At 58.8% G+C, this 12075-nt stretch overlaps 1 protein-coding gene across 5 annotated transcripts in view; it reads right to left on the minus strand.

Annotated features, from left to right (window-relative positions):
- Positions 1-12075, minus strand: part of Por (cytochrome p450 oxidoreductase) — a 51772-nt gene that overhangs the window by 2395 nt on the left and 37302 nt on the right. For 4 of the 5 annotated variants that reach the window (XM_021728577.3, XM_013360067.2, XM_021728578.3 and 1 more), the window contains 8 exons: positions 6106-6154; positions 4377-4505; positions 2911-3060; positions 2310-2434; positions 1857-1946; positions 1467-1565; positions 492-608; positions 272-390 (listed from right to left, as the gene is read on the minus strand). In XM_021728577.3, the coding sequence (XP_021584252.2) occupies positions 272-390; positions 492-608; positions 1467-1565; positions 1857-1946; positions 2310-2434; positions 2911-3060; positions 4377-4505; positions 6106-6154 (878 nt within the window). Of the gene's footprint in view, positions 1-271; positions 391-491; positions 609-1466; positions 1566-1856; positions 1947-2309; positions 2435-2910; positions 3061-4376; positions 4506-6105; positions 6155-11127; positions 11181-12075 lie in introns of those variants that run through there. The other variant, XM_021728580.3, reaches the window with a different exon arrangement.

Here is a 12075-nt window from a genome sequence, read left to right on the forward strand (position 1 = left end):
CTCTGCCCCACCCAACATGGTGGCTGGGTAGTGTTCCTGCTGCCACCAGGCCTGAGACACACCATCCTCTCCCCGGTGACAGTGACGAGCCTAAAGGAGAGAGCCAGGCCCTACAGCACACGGTCTCTCCTCCCTGCAGAATGGGGCAGGGGGTGTGCAGAACCTATAATGGTGGAGGCTTGGGTGAAGGGCCTTAGGCCCCTGGCATGCAGGGCCAAGCAGAAGCCCAGCCCAAGGGCTTGGCCTAGGAGGCCTTGATTCCAGAACTCACCATCAAGGTTGTTCAAGGACATGACAACGTCCAGGTCTGCACCCAGGATCTCCCCAAGCTGGTTGACAAGAGTGCAGTCGTTGGCTGGGTAAACAGCCACATGGTCCCCAGACTCATACCTTAAGGGAGACACGAGGCTCAGGAGGCAGTGGAGGTCACTCTGTGCCTGGGTCAGGAAACCCAGAGTGAAGGGTCAGGAAGGGGTGAAGGCAGCAGAGACCTGATTTTGGAGTCGGAAATGTTCAATTCTAGGTGCATGAGGTGTCGCTCAGTGCCTTGGTTCAGTTTCCGGTTGGTGGTGACAGCAGCCAAGAATGGGTTCTTCGCATCAAAGGGGCTGGGTGGGGAGAAGAGAAGCTCATCGATTGGCTGTGTCTGTGATCTGAATCTTTCTGTCCCCAAAAGACCCTCTGGGCCTCCAAGGGCATGAGGACACCTTGCCAACTGTCAAGGTTTCCCCCATTCCCAGTCAGCGCAGTACTCTTAACCCCGCGAGGTGGTAGAGCTATGCGATCAGGGTCCCCATTTTTGGATATGGAAACTGAGGCTGGCCCCTACAATATCGAGGCCCTTCATGCTTTATCCCCTTGGGCAGACTGAGTGTGGATTCTCCCAGCTCTGGGAGACGGAACCCCAGGCAGAATCTCCCATCCTCAGCCCCCTCACCCCCATGCCTGGACCCTAATACTGGCAGGGAAATCACTGGGATGTGGAGTTTGCTCTGACAGGGCTGCATCCAGCAGAGCCGCTCTTGACTTAGTGGTACCTGGACACCTGGGGGCTCCAGCAGGGATTTGGGCACCACCAGGGGTACTTGAAGTGGCTTATAGGGAAGTGAGCCTTTTTGCCAAAGTCCAACCTGGACATGGCACAGACCTTGCTGCCTTTAAGGACTGTTGGGGACCAGGGTGTCTACATAGTAAGATTTCAAAGCAAATTGAGGACAAAGTGGGTAAGCACCTCTCTCCCAAGGCCTGCCCTGAATGGACAGCACCAGCACGGAGCAGGCCCTGGCTCCTGGACAGCCCATCTCTGCTCTGGGCCTCCTGCCCTCCCACCGCGGATGTAAAAACATGGGTGCCCCCCCCACACCCACCCATCACATGGGTCTAGGGAGAAAGGCCCTACGAGGATACACAGCCACCTGATGCTGGTGTTCCAAGGCCATCAGTCCCACCCACCTCCCTCAACTTACGGCTTCTGGTTCTCATAGCTCTTCAGACGGCCCATCTCACCCACGTACACCTTGGCCATGTCCATGTCCGTGTGGACCACGAGCTCATACTGGCGGATGCTGGAGAGGAGAGCCAGGGGCAGAGTCAGGGGCTGCTGGGCAGGAGCCAGGGGATCCATCCAGATAGGAGGGTCTAGACTGGTATGGGGTGAGTGACCCACACAGGACCGGGTGGGCAAGCAGAGGGGGCTGGCACAGAGCTGCTGAAGTCAAATCCCAGGCCCTGTGAGGGCTGACCCGGCCCTACTCCTGTCACCCTCCAAGGAAGCACAAGCTCCTTTAGCCTGTGACTGACCTGCCAACCTCTCCTTGCTGCGTCCCCAAGGCCCCATCTGAGGCTCCCATGCTCACCTGGACTCCTCGCCAGTGGCTTCGACCCCAAAGAACTCGCACACGGCCGGCCAGAACTGTTCCCGCCACGTGATGAAGTCCTCCTCCAGGCTGGGGAGAGGACAGGATGAGCCAGGGTCCAGACAGAGGCGACCCGCTTGGCCCTGTCTTCCAGTGTGGCCCCACATCTCAAGGACTCATGTCACCTGGCCGCCCAGTGACGTCAACCCCAGGCCCAGCACATCCGTGCCCACTGGGGCTTGTGTCTGAGCTGGGCCAGGAGCAGGGCGTGGGGCACGGCGACAGCGCCCCCAGCAGGGAGGCAAGTCCTGAGTTCCCGCTGACGGGGGCTTGTGCTGCCCCTGGAGGCCCATGGGCTGCTCCTGCCCTGGGCTCCTGGTCCATAGTGCCCAAGGAGGGTGGCCTAGTGTAGACGGGGGCCCTGAGTGCAGGGGGGCCGGGGTGGACACTCACTTCCCGTCGTCATCACCAAGGCCCAGCTCAAAGATGCGCTGGGCTCCAAGCTGCTCCAGTCTCTGGTCGACGTATTTGCCCATGGCGTTGAAGTGCTCATAGGTCTTGTTCCCAAGGCCAAACACCTGTGCAGACAGGAGGCTTTGAGGCCTGGCCCCTGGGGTGGGGGTGGGGCATCCTTGCGGCCCTGACCAAGCCACCAGGCAGGCCCTGTGGGCCTCTGTACCTGCCAGACACCCGGCACCATGAGGAGTACTGGGCAGCCTCTGGCCTGCAGCCCCCGGGGCCCTCTCCACAGCCAGTCTTGAAGGCTCCACTCCAAGTGGCCAGAAAGGGGCAGTGTGCCCTGCCCACCTAGCTGGTGGCCATGGTTTTCCCTGTCCAGCCAAATCCTGATTATTTTGTTACACTTTCCTGGTCTTTAGTGTCCAGGAACTAATGTCCCCTTGGGCTGGCTGGGAGATGGGAGGAGAAGCTCTCCAGGTGCAGAGGGTCCGTTCCTGGGCAGCCTGCTCCGTTGGTCTCTTCTGGGAGCTAGAACGGGGAGGGGTGGAGACTTCCTTGTCTATGCTGACATGGGTCCAGGGCTCTGTGGACTCACCGCGTACTTGACACCAGAGAGGTCCACATCTGCCTCCTGCAGCCAGTCATAGAAGTCCTGGGCATTGTCAGTGGGGTCCCCCTCGCCATAGGTGGCCATGCAGAAAACCACCAGGGAATTGTGGATCTCCGGCAGACTGCTCAGGTCGGCCTGCAGAGACAGGGCCACCACGCTGTGACCAGCCTGCTCAGGTCAGGCCCAGGCCTTTGGTGAGGGGGCAGCAGCGGCTCCCAGCCAAGACGTGGGGACTATGGGATGGGGGAGGTACAGCCAGGGCCACTGCGTGTAAGCAGGACAGTGATGGCAACCTAGTGGGAGAAGGTGCAGTTCTAAAAAGGGGACAGCAGGCATGAGGGGTGAGTGGCAGGGGACAGGCTGGCATGAGGGGACAGCAGGCATGAGGGGACAGTGGCAGGGGACAGGCTGGCTGCTGGCCCCTCGAGGGCTCCCAGAACCCAGTTCCCTGTGCACTAGGCACCAGATTCCCCAGGGAGAGCCCACCACCCCCAAGGCCCAGGACGGAGCCTGGAGGGGTCTTGCTGGAATCTGATCAACATGAAAGGGGGCCTGGAGCCAGGTGTCACCAAGACCCCAAAGGCAGGGGAGTGGATGGCAACGGTGCAGGCACATCCCCTCAGTAATCATGGCCACAACTCTGTGTGTGACAGCAGTGAGGCAACCCGGGTGGATTTCCTCCAACCTCCCCGTCCTGCGGGTCAGCTGCCCTTTCCTGCCCACTGCCTCATCCTGGGCTGGTGGCTGGCTGGCACGGGCTCTCCCAAAGCAACAGGCAAACAAATGGGTGGGGCCCCCACGCTATACAGAGCCCTGGTGGTGACAGCCAGGAAGAGGATGAGCAGATGAGCCCGGGGGTAGTGCGGCCAGAAGCAGGGAGCAGCCAATGGCAGGGGACAGGCTGGCTGCTGGGCCCCTTGAGGGCTCCCAGAACCCAGTCCCTGTGGAGGCCCCACTGTCCCAAACCACATCCTCTCCCCAAGCCCCCAGGCTCTCCTGGCCCCTCCTGCATGCGGTACCCTGTCCTTGTCTTGGCCTATGCCCTCACTCCTGGTGATAACAGCCGAAGCACAAGGACAGCCAGAGGTGCTTGCAGATGACCCTGTGCCCTGACCAAGACAGGAGGAAGCTGCCTGGGGGCGGGAGCCGAGCTGCTGGTCCCCCAGCTTCCCACATCCGCACTCTTGGGCAGAGGTGGGTGGGGCAGAGGTCTCCTGAATTCTGAGACCCTTTAATTTTTTAAGCCACACCCAATTCACTGGGGATTGAGTCCCTTCTGGGGACCAGACCAGCACCTGTGAAGCCCACACTGGCGCCCCCGGCAGCTGAGCACCAACAGCTCTGGGCTGTTCCAACAGCCTGATCCTATCTGTCCCTCCAGCTAACCCGGCCCTTTCAGCCTCTGCATGATCCAGATGCCACTCCTGAGACCCGTGGGGACCCACACTCACCAGGTCATACTCCTCGGGGTCTGCGGCCATGCCCCGCATCCCGTAGCGGTGGGCATCCTTGGATAAGCGGTTGGCAAACTCCTCGGCCGTCCCCGTCTGGGAGCCGTAGAACACGATGATGTTCCGCCCCTAGGAAGGCCAGATGCTGGTCAGTGAGGGCTCAGAGCCAGACCCCCCACGCTCCAGGCCACACGACCATGTGGACATCCTCCTTCCCCCCACGCTTCCAGTCCTGTCACTCTGGGAATGGACCCTACTGTCACGGCCACTGTGATGGAGGAGGGCAAAAGTCACCAGTTTAATATGCCAGAGCCATCTCAGTGATAACACACTGCACTGCTTTCTAATGCTGTAAAATGTTTAAAAAGCAACCAAAGAAGGTACCATGTATGTGTGTGCGTTCTCAGTACCTGCAGGGGTGGGTTCCAGGACCCCACCTGCCGAATACCCAAATCCACAGCTGCTCAAATCCCTTTCGCACAACAGCGGATTTGCACAGAACCTACGCACCTGCCCATCAACTTGAAATCACCTCTAGGTCACCTCAGCTACCATGAGGTGGATGCTACATAGCCCACACTGATCGTTTAGGGATAATAAAGCGTGTGCAGGTTCAGAATTCTTTTTCCAAATATTTTTGATCTATGGTTTATTGAAACCACAGCTGTGGGACCTGAAGACACAGAGGGCTGACCACAGTGACACAGCTGGGGCGTGGCTCCATGGCAGAGCACTGCCCAGTGTGTGGAGGGTGCTGGGTTCAGTCCCAAGCAGAAAAAGCCGGTGACATGAAGCACGAAACTTCAGTCACAGGATGTGAATGCAGACAGCTCGACCAGGGCCTCAACAGGGAAATATGGAAACAAACCCAAACTCATGGAATTCAGCGTAGGAAAAAGGTGGCATTTCAATTGGAGTGGGGCGGGGGAGAAGGACTCTGCCACCCAGTTACATGACAAAGCAGCCTGGGCCCACCCTCCTTGTCTCACACTGGACCAGTCCCCAGTGTCAAACTGAAAAACCACCACTACAGCCCTGGAAGCAGCAGAGCTCCCCTCTCCAGGGCAGGGAAGGCCTCTCACGTCACACAGAAGTCACCAAAAGCACAAAGGAGACTGTGTCACTTCAGCATGGCAGGCCAAACCCCCAACCTGCTCCCAACCCCGTCTCACAGGCCGGGTCATCTTCCTGACCCTGGTAAGAAGTTCCCAGAAAAGAGCCCATAGGAAAGATGGGTGAGACAGACATCTATTAAAAGAAAAGGAAAAAAGGCTGCGAGGGAGAGGGGGGGTACCACCGAATTAGAAGAAAAAAGCCTCATCATAAGAACAATGTCAGGGCTGGGGATGTGGCTCAAGTGGTAGTGCTCTCGCCTGGCAAGCATGCGGCCCGGGTTCGATCCTCAGCACCACATACCAACAAAGATGTGTGTCTGCCGAGAATTAAAAATAAATAAATATTTAAAAAAAAAAAAAAGAACAATGTCAGCCAGAGCGACACCGAGACCCGACATTTGCACAAGAGGAGGACCCACTTCTACACAAGAAGCACCAATCAGAAAAACAGAGCAGACCACCCCAGCGGGAGCAGGTGGCCTCAGGCTCTGGGTCCGGGAGGACACGCAGGCTGCACCTGGCACCTGCCCCGTTGGCCAGGCCCTCTGTGCAGGCAGGTGGCCCTCAGCCAGGCTCTCCATTGCCACGCCCCCCAGGGCCAGACTCGGACTCACCGTTTTCTTCATCTTCTCCACAAAGCTGCTCTCCTTGACGGATGTGGTCCTGAAACACAAAGTGCGAGAGTATGGGACGTGAGTGACATGGGACATGCATCTGTGCCCTCTGCTACTTTCCAGGGACCAGGCCAGCACATGGCCCTGGTCCAGCATTAGGGCTGGAGGAGGCAGGCCCAGGGACCCCACTATCCATCTACAGCCTCCTGTGACACCAATACCTTGTTCAAAACTCTGCCCCCAGATAGATGCGAACCTATTTCCCTAAAATGAAGAGACTTGTGTCCCTCTTCCTCCCCATCTCAGCCAAAGGTTCCCCTGGCCTTACCTCACCTCCAATTCCCGATCTTGCCTCACACAGCCACTGGAGTTTCTTAAATGCAATTCTGAACTCACCCCTGCCCTGCCTCACTCTAAAACCTTCAGTGGCTCCCAGGACCCACAGAACAGGGTACACAGCTTCACCCACTATGGCTCCACCAATTCTGCCCGATGTCCTGACTTGCATGCTCCACCCTCGTGACAGTCTGAGCTATTATCTCCACACTGCTGGCTCCACCTCCGTACCCAGCAGAACACTGGTCTACCTGTCAGGCCCTGCTCCTGGATCAGATCCCACTCGCACCCCTGGAGCTAGGGCTGAGTTTAACTGGACCCTTCTGTTCCTGACACTTCAAGGCCTGAGACTGCTCCAGCCGTCTCTCCACTCTCCACTCTCCACTCCTCAGTGTCTAGCCCCTTCCCCTTCCTCTCTCCATTTACTGTCCTCTTCCCTCACTAAGTTGCTAAGCCCAGCTTTGAACTTGTGATCCTCTTGCCTCAGCCTCCAAAGCCCAGCTGCATCCATTAAAGACGACACCACGAAGGGCCCGAAAGGCAAGTTGGCCCAGAGAAGTGACTACAGGAGACGTGCATCTGACAAAGACAGGGACGGGGACGCCAGATGCCTTATAGGTCAGCCAGGCCAAGACCCACGACTTCAATAGGTCCATTTTCCACACAGCAGAATACATGAGCGCGTGTTCAATGTCAGGCCAGGGGGTGAGGAAGAGTGCGGCGACTGCACACCCACTGATGGCAGCCAGGACCAAGCCGGCCCAGCCCCAGCAGGTGAGGCAGGCAGCATGTGGGAGCCCAGTCCTGCCAGCAGCAGGGACAGGGGCGAATACCCTGGGGTGCACTGCTACCAGGGATGTGAGCTCACCCTGCAGCCCAGCATCGCTCTTGGCGGACCCCTGTGCGGGGATGTCCATAGGGGCATGCGACGTTAGGAGACACCCTCAGGCCCACAGCAGAAGAATGAGCCATCCGTGGTAGAGCCACACGGTGGAAGGTTCTAGTCCTCTGTAGCACAGAGAACGAGAAGCTGCCATGACTCACCAACATGAACAAATCTCACGGACAAGATGTTGACCAAGGCCCGCTACACAGAGTCCCTAACGTGATTCCAAGATGTGAAGTTCAAAAACAGATAAACAAGGAGGGAGCCTTGACACACGCATGTAATCCTAGTGCTCAGGAGGCTGAGGCAGGAGGATCAAGAGTTCAAAGCTAGCTTCAGCAACTTAATGAGGCCCTAAGCAACTCAGCAAGACCCCGTCTCTAACAAAATACAGAAAAGGGCTGGGGATGGGCTCAGGGGTTAAGTGCCCCTGGGTTCAATCCCTGGTACCAAAAAAAAAAAAAAAAAAAACCCAGACCAACCAACTTATGTAGGGACATTAGATAGGATGGCTGTTGTGCTTAGGGGCGAGGCGATGATCACCATGGGTGGGCTGATTGGGTGGTGATGGCTACCACCCGTTCACATGACAGAACTGTCAATCTGCCACTTGGGAAGCAGACGCACCTTTCTGTAGCTGTACCTCACTAAACTGTATAGACGTGAGCTGCACACTCCTGTGTCATTTGCTCCCAACACCCTCACCCCACTACCAAGGCCCCCAGACAGGCAGGAGGTGACGGGCACGGAGGCGGCTCTGGGGTTTGACGTGCGCCTGGGTAAACTTGACCCAGAATCACTGTTCCTCGAACAGTGAGAGGGAGCAGTACATCCTACCTCCAGGGGTTTTTGCAAGGATCAGATAAGAAGCAGGACTTGGAGGATCCATCCAGCATGCTGGCAAGTGGCAGGCTCAGCCTCCCTGGTCACTACCACGCTAGACAAGGAGCTGCAGTCACAGGCTGGCCCGGCCACTTGCAGGACACTGTTGTCCAGAGGGAAGCCGCCAGGCCCTCGCAGAGCACAGCAACCACAGAGCATGTGCCGGGTGCCCATGGTCCCCACGGGCTCACAGGTCACCTAGTGGCTGGCTGCTTCTGTGCTCAGTGGCCACTGTGACCCCAATTTCTCCTTCAGACAAGCCAGCCCAACAGGCTGCACTTTCCACGAACAGGGGAGGCCAGGAATAGACAGGACAGGGTGGAAGAGAGGCGAGCTGGGCTGCCTGGGTGGCTGGGGATGGCAGTGGGACAGGGCTAGCCTGAGGGGGAGGGGATGGGTTGGGAGGTCTCCCTCTATCCCTGTGTCCCTTGTCGAGGCTCTCTAGGGCCATCCAGAGTGCCTCCCTGCACACGGTGGCCAGTCCACAGGGTGCAGATGCACCCTGCACAACCCTGGGTGAAATGTGAGCAGGGCTGTGAAGGCTTCCCCGGTGTCAGCCAGGCCCTGAACACACCTCCTCCCCAACGCTCACCGGCCCAGGGTAACATGTGCACCCACCCAGAGGGAAGCAAGAATGGTGCCCTGCTACACGGAAAAGCAGACTAGCGGGCAGCACTGAGGGGGCGGGGCCGGGCCAGGTGGCAGAGCTCTGGCCTGGCATGCACAGGCCCGGGTTCCACTCCAGCACTGCAGTAAATCCACTATGAGGAAAAGCAGCACAGTGACACCACTGAGCTCAGAAGTCCAGGGGAGCCACACCAAGGAGCTGAGGGTTCTCTCCTGGGCTGGGGGAGTCGCTTTTCATTGGTGGCATTAGGGATGGAACCCAGGGCCTCATACTGGCTAGGCAGGTGCTCTACCACCCTTTCTGTTTTGGGAGACACAGGCTCTCACTAGGTTGTCCAGGCTGGCCTCAGCTGGAGATCGTCCTGCACAGCAGGGAGGACAGTGGGGGCTATCTCTTCTGTGTTTGAGTTGAGGTCCTATCTGCAGCTCTCCTGTCCCTTTTCTCTTGTAAGAAATATGCAGCGCCTAAGAAGGTAGAAAAGACCACCGAGTGTGGGGATAGACTCATGGGTTGACTTGAAGGCCCTCATGGCCCTCGGGTGAGGGAAACTGGAACAGTGAGGCCCTGAGCAGAGGCAGCGTCAGGACGTTCTGGAAGGAGGCCGCCCACTCTGCAGTCTCCAGGAGGCCTGTCCCATTGCCTGCCTCTCCCGACTGGCTGCTGCCCAATCACCACTACCCATGTGAATGGACATGGCATGCTGCAGCCTGAGCTCCACCTGCCCTTCCTCTAATCCGTCGCCAATGCCTACTGTCCTCTCCAGGCCTCCCTGTCTCCCTGTCCCAACGGCATGGTTACTTGCCGCTGTCTTCCACACAGAGCTTTCCACCACAGCTTCTGACTGCTGCATCCAGGTTGGTGACTCTGGGGAGGTGTGGTGTGTCTTTCGCCAACGGACACAGCACCTGGAACCCAGCAGTGATGTTTTACAGCCTTTCTGATGGTCAGTCCTGAGTCCTCTGCCCAGCATCCAGGGGGCAGAGGTGGGCAAATGATAAGCCACCTCCCACATCCTCTCAGAGGGCAGATGTCCTCAGAGTCACATCTCTAACAAGGTGGACCTACAGCCTCATCGAGGAAAGGAGCCCTGCTACCCAGAGTCTCTGGTTCTCCCTCCTTAGATAGGTAGTGAGAGGCTGAGACTAGCGCGTGTCACCTCTGCCCAGGGCCATCCTCTGGCTCCAGGAGAGGGGCTCCTGGAGACTGGCAGCAGGAGGGAGGGCCACAAGTGGGGCGCTGAACTGCCTGTGATTGTGGTCCAGCCAAGAGCAGGCACGTCAGCAAGTCCGCCCGCGGAGGCCGCCCTCTGAACACGCACTTGGACTTGGTGCCCCTCCGCGCGCCTGGGATTCATTAACACCCAGGGAACACAGTGTCCTTGGGAGGCAGGCAGCCATCCACGTCAGTCTGTGATTTCAAAAGCAGTGGGCAGCACCAGGTAGCATGGCTGTGTGGTGGGTGGGATGGCTCGTGCCCCAGCTGTGAAGGAGCAGGTGCTCAAGGCCAGAGAAGGAGGAAAAGCCTCTGGGGACAGGTGGACCTATTCTCAGGGACAGAAAATGGCTCCCAGGACAGAAAGCCACGGACGGGGACCGACCATCCGCTGGCGGGAGCGCGGCTCAGCTCTGGTGGGCCTGGAGGAGGCCTAGGCGGCCTCCGTCACAGAAGAGCCAGGCTGCGCACTCTGGCTGGCCAGCGGTGGCTGCAGGCATCAGAGGGTGAACGAGGTGTGCGAACCCGCCCCGTCCAGAGTAAAGTGCTCCCAAGAAGCAGAGGCCAGCGCCTGTGCCCTCAGTGCTCCACCCTCTCCCCCCCCCAGACTGGCCTCCTGAGGTCCTGAGGCAGTGGTGCTAAAGTACAGGCAGTGGACGCTGTGCCAGGGCACCCCTGGGTCCCCGCTGGTGAGCCAGTCCTGCCTGAGGAGCAGCTCCAGGACTCCCTGCCCACTCCAAGACCTACTCGGGGGCTCAGAGAAGCAGCCACCTGCGGAGGCCGAGGGCCACACCCCGGGCTGCTCCCACTTGGCTCCTCACCAGTCCCAGGTGAGGGGAGGTGAACAGCTTCCTGCCAGGTCCCCACTGCACGACCACAGGAACTGCAGGGCCTGGGCCAGCCACCCCTAGACTCTGGGAAGACAGCAGCCGGATTCCCGAAGCCGCCGGCCCACTCTCCAGAGCCTCTGCCTCCAGGGGTCCCTTCCCGGAAGCACGTTTCCTCACTCGGATGGAAGGATGCCAGGTGCCCCCTGCTAAGGGGCGCCCATGCAGCCTGCACTGGAGCCGGAACTGACCTTCTCAGGGTGGGCTCGTCTGGCGGAGATGAGTACATGCACCCCATGGCTTCTGGTTCTCAATTCCAGCACTTAAGGAAAAGGGAAGGTCCCAGCTCTCTGCTGGAAACTGGCAGGAAGCCAGCAGGCAGGAAGTTCGGCTGTGTCCATTATCAGTGTGGTGGGGCAGGCTGCCTGCTCCGGGGCCTCTGCAAGTGCCGCTGGACCCTTGGAATCTTCCGGCACCCCTGTCGGCCTCCGTCCCCAGGAGCCCGGGAATTGCAACATCTGGCAGTTCCAGCAGGGAGGGGTCAGGACTGGAGACCAAAGGCTCCCGTGATCCCCTGCGGCTGGGGCGACCCCCCTTCTGTATGGACCAAGGGAAGGAGAGAACCTTTCCAACCCCGACTGAGTCTCCTTGGTAACTGTTTATATCACAGCCCTTCTCCCTGCACCCTCCCCCTTCCCACTTACAAAAAAAAAAAAAAAAAAAAAGGAAGTCCTGTCTGCTAACAAAGCTCCAGCCTCCAGCCAGCCAGGCCTGCAGGTTGCTATGGCAGGGCTGCTGCTCCTGAAGAAGCTGCCCCAGCCCTGCCAGGGCGTCTCGGGCCCCATTACATGAGCTCTGGATCCACCTTCCACCAAGAGAGAGCCATGGAGCCTGAGACACTAGGTATGTGCCACCTGGGAGTGTCCCGTGTGCTGGAGGACCAATACCTTACCATGTGCAGAGGGGCCTGCAGGGAGGCATCCATCTGTCTTACGGAGGCCCCTCCCCAGGTACCTAGCACAGACAGCTGGAGAGGCAGCAGCTGGGCAAGGCCCGAGCCCAGACACCACGTGGCTCCAGAACAGAGCACGCAAGGTTCCAATTAGGCTTTTCCACCCCTAAATTGGGAGCAGAAGGCTCTGGTTCAGGCCTCAGCAGTTAGCTGCAGTCCACCCAGCGGGCAAGAGGAGGAAACACGG

Source organism: Ictidomys tridecemlineatus, chromosome 10 (assembly GCF_052094955.1).
Source record: "Ictidomys tridecemlineatus isolate mIctTri1 chromosome 10, mIctTri1.hap1, whole genome shotgun sequence".
Lineage (NCBI taxonomy): Eukaryota > Metazoa > Chordata > Mammalia > Rodentia > Sciuridae > Ictidomys > Ictidomys tridecemlineatus.